General features: G+C 47.2%; 1 protein-coding gene across 3 annotated transcripts in view; it reads left to right on the plus strand.

Annotated features, from left to right (window-relative positions):
* The window catches only part of SLC30A7 (solute carrier family 30 (zinc transporter), member 7), a 29,595-nt gene extending 16,197 nt beyond the window's left edge, over positions 1-13,398 (plus strand). For all 3 annotated transcript variants that reach the window (XM_006762935.2, XM_006762936.2, XM_015563400.1), the window contains 3 exons: positions 6,540-6,630; positions 7,488-7,637; positions 12,572-13,398. In XM_006762935.2, the coding sequence (XP_006762998.1) occupies positions 6,540-6,630; positions 7,488-7,637; positions 12,572-12,619 (289 nt within the window). In that variant the 3' untranslated portion in view covers positions 12,620-13,398. The remainder of the gene's footprint in view (positions 1-6,539; positions 6,631-7,487; positions 7,638-12,571) is intronic.
* The last annotated feature ends 4,820 nt before the right edge of the window (positions 13,399-18,218 follow it).

The following is an 18,218-nucleotide window of genomic DNA, read 5'->3' on the forward strand; positions in this document are numbered from 1 at the left end:
TCTCCAGGTATAATTATAAAATTATGCTCTTCCTTAATGTCTTCAAGGCAAACCAACATTTCTGACTTGACCTTAAAAAAACATCATTTTTTTTAAATGGAGGGCAATAAAAAACCTTTAGCTTCAAAGTGCAAAATAAAGACATTCCAATTATCTACTTTTCTGTTAAGAAAGCAAACTTAATTTACGTAAATGTTCACATGATAATGAAATATTTGCAAGATCACTCTGAGATGTTTTTCAAATTGGTCTAAAGACTTTGCCTGATTAGCCAAAGCCAATTTTAGAAAATAAATGAAAACCCTTTACAGCCACAACAAAATAGAGTATAAAGGAGTCATTTTCCCTTACCCTTAATTTTTATATATATTTGCAATTCATCAAGAGCAAAAGAACTAATGGGACTTGATACATTCTCTGCATGTAAATGTTCCTCAGTGGAGAGCCTGCCATGGAAATGGATGTCTCCCTTCCAGGCCGCCTGCCCAATGTCCCATTTTCACTTGCGCAGCGAAAGTGATTGCTTAGAAAAAGACAGTTCTTCTCCCCACATTTCCTAGCGCGGGCCAATGGTGATAGATATTTCTGGGTAAGACTGGGTGGTGCTGTGATGAATTTCGTTTCCCAGGAAAGCAGCAGATTGAGTGTGACAATGAGAGTGCAGTTGTTATCTTCTGAAAATGGACGCTTCTCGCAAGAGGCTTCAGAATGGCTTTGCTCCTTTTTCCCATCAGCAGCTGAATTGGAATGGAGAGTAGATTCGTGACTTAGATGCAGACCTTTGAACAGCCAGTAGTAACTGAATTTCTCTTTAAAACGATGCCCTTTGCCCAGATCTGTGGCTTGATTTCTGAGTTACTTAAATAAAAGGGGTACCTATGCATGATGGGAAAAAACACACAAACAGGATGCAGAAATGAGCTGGTACTGGGTGGTATTTCCAAAGCCTTGCTGAAATGGTTTAAATTAGTTTTCTGTAGCTCACCAGGTACCATCTCATGCTGCTTTGTGCCATTTAACCGTAATCATTTGTTAATATAAAGAAAAGGTGCAAAACTTTTCAATCTTTTCCTTCTTGTCATATTGAAGACACAAATAGCTCAACTTTTAGAGGCAAACTAGGGCAATAGGCTTTAGAAATGACAGATAATGGTCATAAGAGAGGTATGGGATGGAAAGCATGTATACTAGTGAAATCAAATTATGAATTTGAAATTCTAAATCATAGATGATCATCCATGTTCATGAAGATAGGATTTGGACCAGATACTGGTTTTGATAAATCTTGTTGATTCTGTGGTCAAATAGGTAATTATTCGTAGCTGGTATTAAGTAAACCTAAGCATTTTTTTTAACATGTAAAAAGCTACCATATCATTTATGAGAAATTGTGGAGATAGACTTTTTTTTTAAGAAATGGCTTTGGGTGGTGTCTGAAAGCTTCCTTTGTGGTTTGCCTTTCAAGTGGGTATCATTTGAGAACTGTACTTTTCGGAACTAAGATAGAGTTTCTCAGGATTTTAACTTGGTGCTTGTATGTGTATCCACAGTGGGAACATTTTCGCCTAGTAATTGTAATTTTTAATCTTATATAAAGCCATGAGAGAACATTTGTAAGTACTGATTCGTCTAACACCCTTTCTCAAACATCATTCTGGGAATGCCCTAATACAGTTGTCACCAACCTTTTGGACCTCATGGACCACCAGTGGTCCACAGACCACCGATTGGCGACCGCTGCCCTAATACGTTACAGCATCCATGTGTATGTGACTGTTAGCTTCTCACCTACACCTCTAGGAAATACTGATCGTGCACTGTCCTTGGGGGAACTGAGAAATGTCACTCAGGTCATTCCTCTGTTCGATGGCTCAGTTGAAGCAAGGCTGGCACATGGAGTGTTCTCCCTGACCGACTACATGTCAGGTCACAAAAGAAGACCTAACAGTGATTCTAACATCTTAAGGTCACGTAAGGTTCCTGGCAAGCAGTCCTGGAAACATTCGAAAGCACAGAGCCAGTGCAGTAGTGTGTTAGTGATCATTAGCCAATAACATGAGAGATGCCCAAACTGGCAGGTGCAAAGACACCAACCATACATTAGACTTTGCAGTACCACCGACAGACTCCAGGTGGAACCCTAGGACTGATTTCCTGCCGCTGCAGAAGGCCTAGTATTGCAGACAAGAACTCTTGAGTAGAAGCCATCAACTTTTCCAATAGGATACACCATGCACCTGCCAGACAAGACACGGGGCCAGACAAGACTCAGAGGTCTCAGGATCTCCCGCCAGGCTACGTAGAGGAAGACCTCCCTTAAGAAGCCAGACCACAAAGTCTAGAGTCGTGGCTGATTCTTCAGATACTGAAACCCAAACAAAAAAATAAGAGATACAAAGAAACGGCCAACTATGTTACATTTAAAGGAAACGATTCAGCCTCCAGAAGCCAAGCCTACAAAAAGGAGACATATCAATAGCCGGATACAGAATTCAAAATTACCATCAGAAGGGTGCCCAGTTGATGGAAAGAAAGCACAGACACGAAACAAAAGCAGAAAAACGGTACATGAACAAAATGGGAATATCAGCCGAGGGAGAGAATCTATTGAGGAGAGCCCAGCAGACATTCTGGAACTGAAGGATGGTAATAACTGCATTGATTTCCCCGGAGGGACGCAACAGCAGGTTTGGCCAGGCAGAAGGAAGAAGCAGTGAACTCAGATACGGAACTTAAAAAATGGCTGAGGCAGCGGAGGAATCAGTCAGTCAGTCAGTCAGTCAGTCACATAGAGGTACAGCAAGGAAAGCGAAGACTTGAACAGCCTGAGGCCCATGCCTCGCAGCCAGATACGAACCACTCCACCCAACCACAGCAGACACTCATTCTTCTCACACCCACGCCGAGTGTCCCCCCGATAGCTACATGTCAGGTCACAAAAGAAGACCTGACAGTGATTCCAGCATTGCCTTACGGTCACTTAAGGCCGCCGTGAGGATCAAGTGAGGAAAATGTATGAAAGCACTTTAAGAATTATTAAGTGTTGTCTAAACAAAGACGCTGCTAATTGTTTACAACTTGGCATTATTTACTAATGCTTTCGGTTTAAAGATCAGATGCGTGACATGTTACAGCTGAGTTCCAGAAGTTTCAGGAAAAGGCGACCTTTTCGTGGCTGGGCTCCAAGTTGAGGGTATTTCAGGGCATCTCCTTCCATTACTGATACAGTAGGTCCTCTCTAGATGCACTGGTAAGCCACTGGCCTGGAAACTTAGTATAATTGTAAGGTAAGCCACTGGCCTTGTGGTTTGGGGTTATCTGTTCTATGTTAGGCTTAGGAAATTCTGGGTTAATAGTCATTGTCTATTACCACGGAATACTTGTATTTATGCAAAAGTGACAGCATCTCAACTCCCGCCACAGGACCACACGGCTTAGTGGAGGGTACATTACAATTTTGGGTCAGTTTTTTTTTTTTGGCTTTTTTGTCCACTAAACATTTTGGAGTATGTGACATACACCAGGCCTTCACATGTGTGCGTTCTTCTAAGAAGTACAACTATCTTTCTCTGTGTGTGTCTATTATAAGCACCACTGATAACGTGCAGGAGGACTTGGCTCAGAAGCCAGATAAAGGAGCTGAAGTAGGAATTATGTTTCAGTCGTTACTATTAGGTATTTATTCTCAGGTCTAAGCAGTTTCAGTTCCTGTTGTTACACATGATCATCACCGGGCGGGTGTTCAGAAGTTTCCTGCCGGACCCTCCTGTTGGAAGGGGAGGCTCTTCCACAAAAGCCGCTTTTGAAGTAAGATCTGAATGTATTTCATTCGCAAAATTACTAGCCATAGAGAATAATGACTAACGTGCTTATTTAGTCTGCTAGGATTTCCGCTGTCACATTTGAATTTACACTTAAGATCGTATGATTATAAATTTGATTTGCCTTCAGCTCTTGAAGAATAAAGCCATTACGCTGTTTTACTGGTAAACTCAGAGCAAATGATTCATTCCTTTCTGTGTCGGCTAGGAAGGCGGCGCTGCATTGTTAAAGCTGGAATCGAGTAGTCAACCAGAAGCGAACCTCTAATTGTTTCCAAATGCTTACTTTTGGGGTTTGGGGCAGCTCTGAGCCTGAGCTCAGTCAGGAATTTGCTACGCTTGTCGTTTTCCCCATATCTATCCTTTCATTATGGCTAGATACACTCATGCTCAAGTCTACTTTACCAGTCCCCTTCACAATAGTTAATCAGAAAAATATGGACCCAAACTCCTGAGCTAAACACAATTTTAAAGACAAAGCTAGAGTTTCTACAGGTTTCTTTTACATAGTTATGGCATTTGAAATTATTATAGAAATTGACCTTGGTTCTGAATGGAATTTCCCCGTGTGATGTAGCAAGCTCTCTTTTCTCCCCACCGCGGCTTCGCGACTTAGTTACAGCTCCTGCAGCTGAAATTCTTCCATGGCTCTAATATTCTCATTCGAGAAAAAGGACCGTGCATCCATGCGCTTTGGCGACCTGCTCGCTGCTGTGGAATGTAAGCATTTCGTTAAAATTCTGTCTAAACAGGCCACCGTTCCAGATGTTCTCGGGCAGCAAAGTCACAACACCTCGACAGACCCTTACTAAAAGGACACGCTCCCCGTGTAATTCCTTACATTGTGACGGTCATGGTCTCCACCAACATCTCCAGGCATCAGCAGATCCTTGGGGTACAGATTGGAGAACCAGCTACCAAGTAGCAGAAGTTAAGCGGGATAGGGAGAACCCCCGCTTATTTCTTCTGGAGTGGTTCTAGGGGCGCTGTGTTGGTGCGTGCTTCTGAGAAGGACAGTGTGGAGGGAGGAACACGGGGATTGCCAGTGAGCGTGAGAGCAGCCGCCGGGAGCCGTTTGCTGAGAATGAGGATGGAGAGGGAAGGAAGGCGTCACCTGGTTGCCTTGCAGTCACTGCATGCTTTTCTTGGCCTTTTTCTGCACCGCGGGGTCCTCGCCTGTGGTGACAGCGCAGTGGATGAAGCAGCCACCTCGCCCGGATCAGAGGGTGGTTAGGGCTGCAGAACCCTCATCCCCACTTCCAGCTGCCCACTTCCCTCCAACCTCCGTAGGAGCGGAGGACATTCCCTGCAGTTTGGAGGACAGTTTGGGATCAGAAAAGATGCCCTAAAAGGGGTGACACTTGAGGTTTTAAAGAAGGAATAGAGGGCCGTTTAGGGCAGTGATCGCTGGCGAACCTATGGCATGTGTGTCAGAGGTGACACGTGAACTCATTTTTTTGGTTGATTTTTCTTTGTTAAATGGCGTTTAAATATATAAAATAAATATCAAAAATATAAATCTTTGTTTTACTATGGTTGCAAAGATCAAAAAATTTCTATATGTGACACGGCACCAGAGTTAAGTTAGGGTTTTCCAAAATGCTGACACGCCGAGCTCAGAAGGTTCGCCATCACTGTTAGGCAGAGCTTACGCCTGAGCCAAAGCATGAAAGGCAGAACCAGTGGAGAGCGAAGTACAAGTAGGTTTACGTTCAGAGCTTAAGCTGGGAGGCAGGGGTGATAGGAGGTGAAGCTAGAGACCCGGAGCCAGAAACCTGCCCCGTGGAGGAGCTGGCACTTCCCCGGCAGCCCGGAGCTTGGGACAGGTTTCTCACGGGGAAGGGAGAGGCTCAGACTCTGGCTTTGGATAGATGGTCTGGCAGCTTTCTAAAGAGCGCGTGTATCCGTTACCCATGGGCGCATAACATGCTACACAGAAGCCTAGGCGCCACAGAAACATGCTCTCTCTGGTTGGCCTTGGTTCAGGAGCCTGGGCGTGGCTCGCGGGCTCTCGGGCTCAGGGTCTCTCCCAAAGCCGTGACCTGGGAGTCAGCCAGGCCACCTGGGGAGAACCCACTCCAGGTCACTCTGTGGTGGCTGGCAGTATTGAGTGGGGTCGGGCTTCCGCACTGAGGGTCTCGGTCCTCTCCAGGGGCATCCTCCGCTGGGAGCCAGCACCTGAGAGCCGGCGAGGAGGGCGAAGGAGGCGGAAGCCGGAGCGTCACCTGCCTTAGGAGTGACATCGCGTCACTGTTGCCATCTCTGTCATGAGCAGCAAAAAAGGTTCCCCTCCCCAGGTTTAAGTAATGAAAGAAGACACACATAATCGGGTTGGAGAAATAGTAACCGCTGGACTAGGATGCCCGTATCCGTGTTTTGTATTTTCCTTAACAGCACTATCGAGCATGTGTGGACTATTGATAAAGGCGCTTCGTGAGTTGCCTTGGAGACTGAAGTCTGTTTAAATAACAGTGGGCTCACTGCTGGTTTAGATCTCGGATGCACTACTTGTTCGGTCCTGCAAGTTTTGTGGCTAAGACTTTGACCCGTTAATTAGCGCTTTACTTTTACTTTAGATAATAGCTTATTGATCACATGAACACCTTCATATTTCTCTGATAAACCTGACCACGTCCCACTGCAGGGGGGGGGGTACTCGATGCTCTCCAGGCCAGGCCCTCAGGACGCGGCTCTAATCACCTGCGTCCTTCTCCCCAGTGTCATCCCTCTCCTGCGGGAGTCGGTGGGCGTGCTGATGCAGCGGACGCCGCCGCAGCTGGAGGGCGCCCTGCCGCAGTGCTACCAGCGGGTGAGTCTTGGCCGCGGCCCCAGGCCGTGCTGCTGCCACGCGTTAGGCCTTTAAGGGTTGAGAAATGGTGATGCAGAAGTCGTGTGGGGGGAACGAGTGTGTTTGAGGAAGAGAAAGGCCACGTGCTGAGGCCTGGTGAAGGGAAGGTGGCGGGAAGTTGGGAGTGGGGCAGGGGACAGGGCAGGCCCAGACTTGGGTCGTGCTGAGAAGTTAGATTTAGGTGATGAAGTGGGAGCATCAGACGCTTTAGGCTGGAAGAGTGTCGTCCCAGGCACCAAGCTTGTGGGTTCGATCACTGGTCAGGCCACATACAGGAATCAACCAACGAGCAAGCGCATCAATAAGTGGGACAACACATCGGTGTTTCTCTCTCTCTCGCTCTCTCTCTCTCTCTCTCACCAATCAATTAAAAAGAAAAAAAGAAACACTGGCTCCAGTTCACTGACCTTTTCAAAAGACTAGTTTTTCCATCTTGTGAGTTCTCTCTCCTTGTCTCTCTGGATCATTGATTTCGGCCTTTTATTTCCTTCTTATTTCTTTGAGTTTACTTTGTTGTTATTTCCCTATTTCTTAGCTCACTTGTGTTCCTGTTTGTTCTCTGACTGATGTATTTGAACACGTAAATTTCTCCCAGGAACTCTCAGCTGTGCCTGACAGATTTCAGCATGTGTTCATTGCAGTTTCCCAAACACCTGCCTGTCACGGTGCCGGGCACACGAGTCCCAGGTTTTCATGGATTCAAACACCCGCCTTGTTTGCTAGCGGGGAGAATCCGTGCGAACGGACATGCTGCATAGGGATCACAGTGGGAGGAGCCCCTGCGCCTGAGGGTGTTAATCCTGGTCTTTCTGTTGCAGGTGCAGCACTTACAAGGAGTCTACAGTTTACAAGAACAGCACTTCTGGACCTTATGTTCTGACGTGTACGTCGGGACCTTGAAGTTAGTAGTAGCACCTGACGCTGACACCAGGTGGATTTTAAGCCAAACACATAATATTTTTACTCAGGTATGACTTTTTCACTAACTCCTTTTAATGGTCTTAGAATTTATTGTACCTACCGTTTTGAAAATATTTACTATTTAACATTAAATATAGATAACATCTATACTTATATGCTACAATATGAAATAAGCATAGATGTATTTTTTTTTCAATCAGAGTCAAATTTGGGAGATCCTTCTTTTAGTTAATCCTCATCGTTATACTGATTTGTGTTCCTTTAAGAAAAAGTGGATTCCCCTTTGCTGTATGCTCCTTTAAGACGTGCGAGATGCTGTGTGAAGCCAGGAATTCTAAATAGCATTTGGGATAAGAATAATGCCTTGTCCGTGGTTTCAGCTAAAAGCACCCTATGCCAGTGTTTTTATTTGACGGCAGGTCTGTGTCGTTCAGTAGCTTAACATGCTGTGGAGTTTCTCTTCTCACTGTTTGGGACACGAAGCAGCCAGTGCAGTGGCAACGTGGTTATGTCAGTGAACGCTGGTGCCGCCGTGAGCACAGTGACCGACAGTCCGCGTGAGGGCGGCCACGGTGATTCTGGATGTCCTGGGAGATTCAGACTTTATGTCAAGAACATCACGGGGAGAGCGAGAACACACAAATTCTTTTCTTGGTCTGGTTCGCTGGAAATACTTAGCGAGAAACTAGATGCCAACACGGTCGCCAGTGCTATCTTAACACAGAGCTCCCGAGGAAACGCATAGCCTGCCCTAGTCTGTGCTGGAGACCTGGGAGTGCGGCCCTCCTGCCAGCGGGGTTAGCCGGAGCGCATCACAGCCAGCCAGACCCGCTGGTGGGCACTTCTGCAAGGGCGTCAGCCTGGGTTCTTACCAGGTGTCGATGTCATGAAAGGAAAAACAATGGCGGGGATTATTCTAGATTAGAGAGAAAGAGAGAGACACGTGGTATCTGTAGGCACGGACAGCAAACAGGACCCGCAGCTGAGTTAGATTCAGGACCTTCTCGGAGACAAGCGCTTGCTCTTCTCCAGAAGAGAAAAGTGGGCCCGGAGGCTTTGGGACTAAATGAATCGTCGCCCACAGGTGACAGGGACTCGCTGAAGATTGAAGAACCAGGCCTCTTGGTGCACAGACACTAACAAGTCTCCGTTGTGTGACTCCCATTTGGCCTGGGCTATGTCACGCGGCTAGCATATGACATAGGCTATGTCATGTGACTTACATGGGAAGCGGGCTAGATCTGCAGGGTATCTGAGCTCGCTGCTGTTTCCAAATCACTGTTCTCTCCTGTAGCCTCAGTTTCCCCTGGGCGTGCCCTTCCATCCTCAGAGTGGAGCCCCTGTCGGCCTGTCCAGGACTCGGCCTGGTCACACTGCCCTTGAGAAGGCGCGTTTCCAGGCCAGAACCGAGGGGGCAGCTGCGGGCTGTAACCGGAGGAGAAGCTCTGCCCGGAACCCAACAAGCGCTGGCCTTTCAAATGGCCAGAGCTGACGGTTTACTCAGCTGCTGCTTTGGTTTTGGAAACTGTATTTGGGTTTTGAAGATGTCAAGCTCTGGAAAATACTTTAAGCCTTTTTGTCAGCTGAGGGCAAGCCAACTTCATTTCGTTCCTTGGAGAGACTGAGGCCCGTGGTACAGACGGATCCACACGTTTCCCCAGAGGGGAGTGGGGTTGCCCCGCTAATGCCTCTCACTCCGCAGCTTTGAGGGTGCTTTTGTGACCAACAGGATTGAAGCTTTATTCACTTACGTGTCCTTTCTCCTCATGCCCTAGCAATGCATGTCCACGTGCTCTTAGTTCATCCAGGGTTTGCAGTAACGTTTCCTTCCATGAATAAAATGTAAAAAATTTTAACCTTATTTTTACATTTAAAATTATACCTGTTCATAGGTTTTCTTATCAGAGGGAATCAGACTCACAACCATAACCCTGCTAGTGCTTTAGGTGCGTGTCCTGCAGAGACTGGGAATGCTGGCGGCCTTAGTCCCAGAGGCCAGAGGAGGCTTTTCTCAGCGATCAGTTTACTCTCTGGCTTTGTGACCTGTTTGGGTGTCCTCTAATAGCTGATTTTTAAATCAGAATTTAAGTCATCGTTTTTGGTTAAAAAGCTCTTAAAATTTCTGAGGACAACTGGAAATTGAGAAGCCTGATAACATCAGACATCTGAGAAGCATGGCCTTCCATGCTGTTTGTGAGGCTGTTTTCTGACGGTTTTAGACCTGCCTGTCAGACCTGGCCTCTTCGCCCTCCTTTCCGCCCGTTAGTCTCCCGTGGCTGAAGCCGCTGGCTGCTCGGCATGGATCTGGAATTGGCAGCCTCTTCCGTACCCAGGTTCCCTCGGGAGTCTTCATTAAGTGGTAATCCACTTTTTAAACTACAAGGTTTCCTACTGACATAGAAAAAGTCCTTTCTTTCTCCCGTTGTACGAACTCTTAAAAAAATGAGTTATCATTTGAGAATTGGTGAGAATAGAAAACTTATTTTTTATGGTTAGTATTTGAACAGGAGATAGTGGGACGCTGGGTTAGGAAGGCCATTTAACATTTTATGTTTCTAGTTTTAAACTGGCTGAATGAAAATCATGTCAGTTTTTTAATACACTTCTGCTTTGTGAGAAATAATGTTTGAAGAAAAATCTAGAATGTGCTTGGGGCTCATGCCCTCCTCAGTTGCCCAAGCACAGAAGGTGGCCCTGCCGCCCGCCATCTGCTCCCGTAGAACCTCCTCATTTCTCCCAACCTCTCCTTGGCCGGCTTCCGTGGTGCCTTCAAGCCCTGAGCCCCCGCTTCCTGCTTCTAGCCCACTCTCTAGCCTCAAAATAGAAGTCACAGCTGATACCAGGAAGGAACCCGGAGCCTCCTCACAGGCCAGCTGGGGGCCTCAGACCCTCCGCCTCCGCCAGGCCCGGCTCCCACTCCCCTTCCTGTCTCACCGGGCTGCCCCATGTGTCTGCGAGGGAGGCCGGCATGCAGTGGGAGAAGCTGCCTCCCCTTCCCAGGCGGCCGGCTCTTTCCCACCTGCTGGTGGGGGGTTGACTCGGTTATAAATGGACTTCGCTTGCGAGTCTGCCTCTTTCCTTCCCTGCCCTTCGCTTGCTTTCTTCATCACGGACTGAGGTCCACCAGGTCCCGGCCCGGCCTCCTGAGGAGGGGAGAGAACAGCCACGGGGCGAGCCCACAGATCCCTGGGCTTGTGCTGGGGGGCCCCAGGTTGAGGTGTTTGTTCGTTGGCCGCTCCTGGTGGAATGGTAATAGCACCTGCGGCCTTTACTGACCGCCCCGTCTGTCCCCCCAAGAGTGTTGTCCCCAGTTTATAGGGAAGGGAGCCCAGAGCCCAGCCACTGCGCATGACCTGTGACCTCATCAGATTCACTGCTCACTCATTCTGAGCTGACTTAGTAGAGCGTTGGTAGTTTTGGAGAACTGATAGAGAATACAAACCAACCAGCAATCCTCAGTAGCCACACTCCTGTTTATGTTTCCACACTTACTTCCGGTGTGTTTCCTCACCACAACGGGCATTTAGTGAGGTTGTTCTGAGACTGTGGCACCAGGTTACATTTATTTTCTCGGGCGCATAGGTGTTAAAAAGAACTAGCTGTCTGTCCAGTTTAAACAAGCGTCCTATGAGCGGCATTATATTTGTGCGTTATTCTCAGGATATAAGACAGGAGTGTTCTGTGGTCCCCACTGTGCGGACAGTCCCCAGCCAGCCTGACTCTGGGCGTCAGCCCAGCGGTGGGACTGCTGAGGGGTCCGGCATGGCGTTGACCAGCTGGGTGATTGTCGGGTGTCTGGAGTGAGTCAACTGGACAGGACCCTAGTTTGCATTCTTTGGAAATTCCCTTTCTCTCTCCTTTAAAGGAAATTGGGAGAGGAGAATGGGAAGCTGGCCCAGTGGAGCTGCCCCCAGCGGGACAGGTGGAGGGCAGTGGAGGAAGCAGAGGGGCTTCTCTTAGAATGAGCTTCTGTGGGAGCTGAGCCCCTCAGGGGACAGCGAGTAATTAACTCACGATTATGCAAAGATCATTTAGCAGCCCTTTGCTTTCCTCTTTGCATTTCTTTCTCTCTTAGGGCCTTGAGCTACAGCATTGCTTATCACCGTAGCTCTGTATCTGCACACGCACAGGAGCCTACCCTGTTTCCCCCATTTTGCTTTCATTCACGGTTCTGTTAAAAGGGAAAAGAAATTAAACCGTTTACTTGGGCCCCAGTTTTGTCTTCAGGTTAGATACACTAGAATTTTACAGGAGAGTTCCTAAGTATAGTTATTTTAGGGGCCATATGGATTGACTAGATCAAATACAATGAATCAATCATAATAATTTGGTTTAATAGCCTATTAGAGCATATGAAATCCTTTCTCATGTCACACATGATCCTTATAATAGCACCTGGCATGTAGCGAGGATTTATTAAATATTTGTCAAACACTGGATGACTACATAACAATTTTGTGAGATAAGTAGGGTTGGTATTTTATCAACACTTTTAAAATAGAATAAGTGAATTGGTTTTAACTTAAGCTCAAAATCATACAGATGTTAAGTTCTGTCTTTTTTTCTGCCACCCTCTTCAGGAGAGGGTGCTATTGAATGTATTTCAAAGAGCTTCAATTTGATCAGAGCAAGGGTTTCTTTTCTTAATGAGGCAAAAAGGTGGGGAGCTCCTCGGGCCGCCCAGCTCTTTATTCCGTTAGAGAGGCCCCTTACTCCTGGCAGACGGTGACCTCATTTTCCGGACACTCATGGACACGCTTATCATTGGTTGCGTGGCTTTCTCTTGTAGAGGTAAATAGGGACTTTTTTGTGTGATTTATGAATATATTTGTTATTCTCTATGATGAAAAATAGAGGCAGAAAAAGGAAAAAGAATTATTTCCTTTATCAAAAAATGGGATTTTTTTTTTAAATGACTTTTCTGAACTATATAGTTTGTTACTAGCTGATTTGATTTTCTGATTTTCTTTTAACTTTTCAGGCCGGAGTGAGACAGCTTTACGTACAGATCGACTTCGCAGCCATGTAAGGAGCGAAAAACTGCTGCTTTGGGGACTGCGTTTTTCTGGTACTGTACAATCCCGAACGTGTACCCAGCTTTCCAAGACAGGTCGTCACTACAGCGCCAGCCCCAGGTAGACCAGAATGCCCGGTCAGCACTACGCGGGCGGTCACTGCTGGGGGACCAGGGCGCGGACCCTCCCCTGGACTTGGGTCTGGCCCTGTGCTCTCCCCTCCGCACCATTGTGATTTCTGAGATTCTGCCTTTGTCCCAGGATGTTGCTTTTTGTTTGTTTCTCCTTTTTCTTTTTTCGTTTCAAATGTCCTCACGCCACCCCTCCTCTTGGCCAGTAAGAAATTCAGATTGTGGGCCTCCAGTTGTCTGGACCGTCTCCACTGAGGCCGCTGGAAACTGCTGCTCTCATTCCCACAAAACCAGTGTTCTTAAAAAAAAGAGAGAGAGAGCCGGGAATGTGTTTTATATGTAATGTCACACTCGCTGACGTTCTTCGGTGTAATCACATGTTTGTAAAATTGTTTGTACCTTGCAAACTTATGAACCAAACCATATTGGGTTTTCAAAGTGCCTTCGCCTCAGAAAGTGTCTGCCAGCACCCAAGGTCATGTTGTTTTTCTAAGTGGATATTCTGTAATCTGCACAAAGTAAGACTCTAGTTAGCGGTGTGTACAGTCTGTCTTTCTGTGAACTTCCAGCAGAGGTTTAGATATCTGGAAAGTTTCCGTTCATTGCTATATCTCAACAAAAAAATAAAAGGTGATTTTTTTTTCTTTTTAAATCAGATTCAATAATTACATTAAATTATTTTGTGAACTGTGTTTTCAAAACTTTGCAAATGTATCTGTTTTAGAGAGTTGTTTTGACTTACTCCACACATGTGCTAGATTCCAGATTTCTACAACAGCTACTGTGTCTGTGACAAACTTTCCCACGTCTGTCCTTGCTGCTTTCTGTGGGTTTTGTTAATGAAGGGAGCAGGATTTTATGAATGGAGTGAAGACAGCAGTGATGGTGACGTGTCATTTTGCTTCTCCAATCTTCCAGTGATGTCACACGCCAGGCTTGCTTGTGCGGGCCTCACACAGACGCCCAGAGCTGCACGTCCCTACGCCGGGACTGTGGGCGCACAAGCAAACGTGGGAGCAGAACGCCCCCTCACACAGCATCTCAGGACTCACAAATAAGTTCACTTCTAGGTTCCTGTGTGTGAAAAGCAGAATCGCAATTGGAGATGACAGGTGCTCGACCAGTCCACTTACACATTCCGTCTAATGAGATGCTGACGTGGTTGGCGTTTCCATTGTACTTCCTTCTGTCGCGGTGCTCCTTCCCTTGCGACTTAGCAGGTTGCAGACTGCAGGATGGAAATGGCTGTTTCGACTGTAGATTGAGAAGCAGCACTTTCCCACAGGTGCGGCAGACATTGCTGTTGGTTTTGTCTAAGTTCTAGCGTGTCCTTTTCCCTGTCTCTGACCCATGGTCAAGAACGACGCTGTTAGGAGGACTAGACTGCGCCCTTCCTGCCTTTCTAAGCTGCCCGCGGCCACGGGCTGCCGACTGTCCCCTTTCTGCAGACTGAGCAGTATTTTCAAAAGTCTCCTGCCTGCCAGGCGGTGCCAGCGCTGAGAGCCCTGCGGTTGACTGTGCGGAGCCGAAACCATTGTTGCGCTGTCGGAGGGGAGGTATACAAGGGCACGTCTCGAGAATGGCACTGCTGCTCCCGCGTCAGTGTGAGGAGCGGCACTTAGGAGCCTGGCTGACCTCGGGGCGTAGGTGTATGCCAGGAAGGACAGCCAGGCGAAGGCGGGGATCTGGGATGTGCGCCCTTAGAAACCAATTGTGCGAGATTGTATTGCTATTTCCCATCTGGAGTATCTGCAGTGGCCTGTAAAAGGTACGAGTGCGTTCTGAGGGTCCAGTTCTGCCTTTCGCTGAGCCCTGTTCCTAGTGAAGTTTTGTGCAAGTAGTAGCACCAACAACACCCTCAACACAGGCACGAGTGTGGCTTTCCCTTCAGTGAGGCAGCGAATAGGGAGTACCGGTGACGGGAGTCTGATTTGCGCCTGCCACCAGAGGTGGTCGGTGGCACGGACAGTTATGCTGGAATGAAATGCCTCTCAACGTGTGTGTGCAGCCAGAAGAGATCAGTGAGAAAAAGCAACCTTTCCTCACTCTTAGGAACTGCTTTGTCTCATCAGTGTTGTTGGCCCAGATGTATCGCTAAAGTAGCCCATTTCACTGAGGAAGACTACTTGATTATTGTTATAAAATACACTCAGTCTATCCCTCTTGTTGGGCTCACCTTTGGGGGGAATCTCTGAGTATCTAGTACAACTTTGCCAATATTTTAAAAACCAAAATATTCTCGGAGGACAAATTTCTACAGCTCAGGGGGAAGCTTACCTTGCCAAGTAAGCTTCCCCACGCGGAAATATCCACACTAGTTTTGTGTTAAGTCTAGATTGTACTGCTCAAGAGGAAGGGCTTGCCCAACTCTGTGCAGCTCCCTTACCTGGCCGATCCCTGTGTCGGAGGGCCGCGTGTAAATGTAGCTGCGTGTTCCCCACGGCCATCCTCACAGTCCCCACACCGCCTTCAGCAGGGGCCTGAGGCACCGGGGTTCCCTCGCTTCCAGGCCTCGGCACTGATGCCAGTAACCAAAATACTGTGACTCCTGTGCACTTTGTAAAGCAGCCAGTCGTTGACCCCAGATGCATTGGCTGGAGTCTGCTGATGTTTTTCCTACTAGAACCCATTTTATAGATTGCTAGCATGAGCAAAAGTATTTCATTGCTTCACACAGAATCTGACATCTAAGGCGCCTGTCCTTTGAAGCCGTCTGTTCTACCTCTCATTTTCCAGATGAGAATGCCACGCCCCCAAAGCTGCCTTTCACTCCAGGTCACAGAGATGAGTAGCGGCAGAGCCAATAGAACCCGGGCCTCCTCACTCCAGGTCAAGAGCTTCCCACCCCCCTGTGCCGCCTCCTTACGGGGTAGCTGCCTTTCTGTCAGTGGGACAAACAACCTTGTAAATAAAGGTCCTTGCCCTCCATTTTTGGTAATGAACGCACTTTATAAATGGAGTTTTAGCATCTCACTTTTCATACCTAATTATGAGGTTTAGAATAGTATTTCTGTAGTATCCTTTATGGAAGATAAAATTAAATATTTTTACTTTTTTATTCTATGTGAAGCCAGTTTCTGATTAAAAACTGTTTTTTGCTGACATCTGTGTATTGGATGCTTCGAACGTGACTGGGTTCTGTTAACTTGCCAAGGCTGAGCCAGTGGAAGGATTGCTTCCTTCTGCTCGGTGTGCATTCTGGGAACTCGTCCTCTCAGCCTCAGGTCCTGCCTTTCCGCTTCTCCTCTAGCACGCGGCCGCTGCAGAGCCTGGGATCGCCGCACGCCGTTCCCAGAGCCACACACATTGGGCCTTACGTGTTGTCCAGAACAAGATCGATGTAATTCAGGAGGGTAAAATCCTGACCTCTTACCTGAATCCCAAATGCTAAACTGCTACTTTCAATTCTTCATAAAAGCATTACCTTGAGAAAGGTGTTCTTGTTTTCTGTCACCATCTTCAAAACAAATTATTTTGCTCTGGCGGGATGGCTCAGTTGGTTAGAGCGTTTTCCAGACACGCCAAGGTTGCAGGTTCGATCCCCGGTCAGGGCACATGAATGCAAAAATAAGTGGAACAACAATAATCAATGTCTCTCTCTCTCTTCGCCCTTCCTCTCTAAAATCAATCATTTTCCAAGTCACAAGATCTCTGGCAAAAAAGGAAATTAGCCTTTCAGGAACATGGACTGAAAGTTTTATTCATGGGAGACTGTTTCGACCTCAGAAGCCTCAGTGATGCAGCCTCAGCCACATTCCAACGGCAATGACACAGAAAGGTGGGCTCCCACCTTTGCAAAGTGTTCCTGTGCCGGGCTCTGGCTGTGGGCTTTTCATGTGACGCATCCTCCCATCATCTCCTGTGCACAATTCCTGCCTTTGCCCCTGAACTTCAACTGCAGGCTAAAAAGAACAGCCAGACTCCTTTAAGCACTTTGAAGCACTTAAAAAAAAAAAAGTAAAAGTGTTGACACTCACTGAGCAAGCTGCTAAAGGCACTGGTCTGAAGACAGCCAGTGCCCATTGGGCGTGGAGGGACACGAGCTCATGGGTAAGAGACATGAACGTACCGGAAGTTGCTTTTTGAGTAGTACCAACGTGTTCCAAGTAAGCTTTTCAAAGGACTAACCCTCTTTGATGATCAGTAGTAACTTATGCTTAACCAGATCCCCAAATCCCGAACTGGGCCTGGGTTTATACTCACATGCGCAGGGGCTGTGGTTAGCTGGTAGGTACTGTAGGTAACAGTGGATGCCATGGGCAGGGTTGGGACAGGCTGAAGCAGTCCTATGCTGTTTGTTTATTGCACAGCCCAGCTCAGCTCAGCTTCTCTTTGGCATTTTTGCACAAATAAGTGACTTTACATTCCCTGGGCCCTTTCTTTTTTAAGTAGCTTGGTGAGCTGGTCCTTCATAACAGAAACCACGGACACAGAGATGTGGGCCATTCTGCATGTTGGGCAGGAACTGGGCAGAGCTGGGCCTGGAACCAGGGCCACCTGGATTTTGTATCCAAGTGAGAAAGCACATTGTCTCCCTTGTTATATGGAAAGGTGCCATGTTCCTATTGCTTTAAGGACACGTAGAACACGTCATCTGTTTCATTCACCCCAGATGTACTCCCCAACACTTCCCGAGAGAGATCTTGGAGGTGCCTCCATAAACACTACCTGCAGTGACTTAAATACTCCTGGGAGTTTCCCCGTTTCCCTCTTTTCCTCTCTGGATTATAAACTTTAGAAGAGCTTCCCTGTATCTCCTCATTTCCGCCCTCCCCGTTGCTGCTGCCCCGGTTACTTCCCCTTCTATGGTGGAAACAGCTTTATTTTGAACTTGAGTATTTGAATTTTGTTTATACATCGCACATCCTGCATGGATGAGGCTCAGCGAAGATTCCTGTTAGAACTAGACGTGTCCCTGGCAAGCGGTTGCCCAGTTAGCCCTCTGCTTCTTTCTGAGAGCATCGAATCCAGTGATATTTCTGCCCATGGGATATCATGCCCCAACATGTTTGAGTTTGATCAGTGAACAGAATGGGCCTTTATGTCAAATACTGTGACGGAAACATTGCCAAATCCTTTTCTGGTATCGCCTCTGCCCCACAACACCTGACCTCCTGTCTTGGTGGCCACGGTGGAGTTTGTGTTTGTTCCTTTGGTGAAGACTGTGGCCTGAACACATTTCTGAGCAAACGTCTGCGTGCAAGGCGAGGCGGGACTGTCAGTTTCAAAGACTGTCGTAAATTCGTTTCCACGTGGGGAAGTGAGTTCAGTACATGAGCCTGTAACGTAGATTCGCTTTCTGTTATCTGAAGACATTCATGTGTACGTTTTGTTTAACCTCAGATGTATTTAATACAAATAAACAACTATATCAAACTTCTAATAAAATTTGTTTGAAAATCTACCTGAATTGTGCCTGTCAGTTGGACGAGCCGGGAAGACGCCGAACCTCACGGTTATGAACAGATTGTAGAGGACTGGG

This window comes from Myotis davidii, unplaced genomic scaffold (assembly GCF_000327345.1).
Source record: "Myotis davidii unplaced genomic scaffold, ASM32734v1 scaffold217, whole genome shotgun sequence".
NCBI classification, from domain to species: domain Eukaryota; kingdom Metazoa; phylum Chordata; class Mammalia; order Chiroptera; family Vespertilionidae; genus Myotis; species Myotis davidii.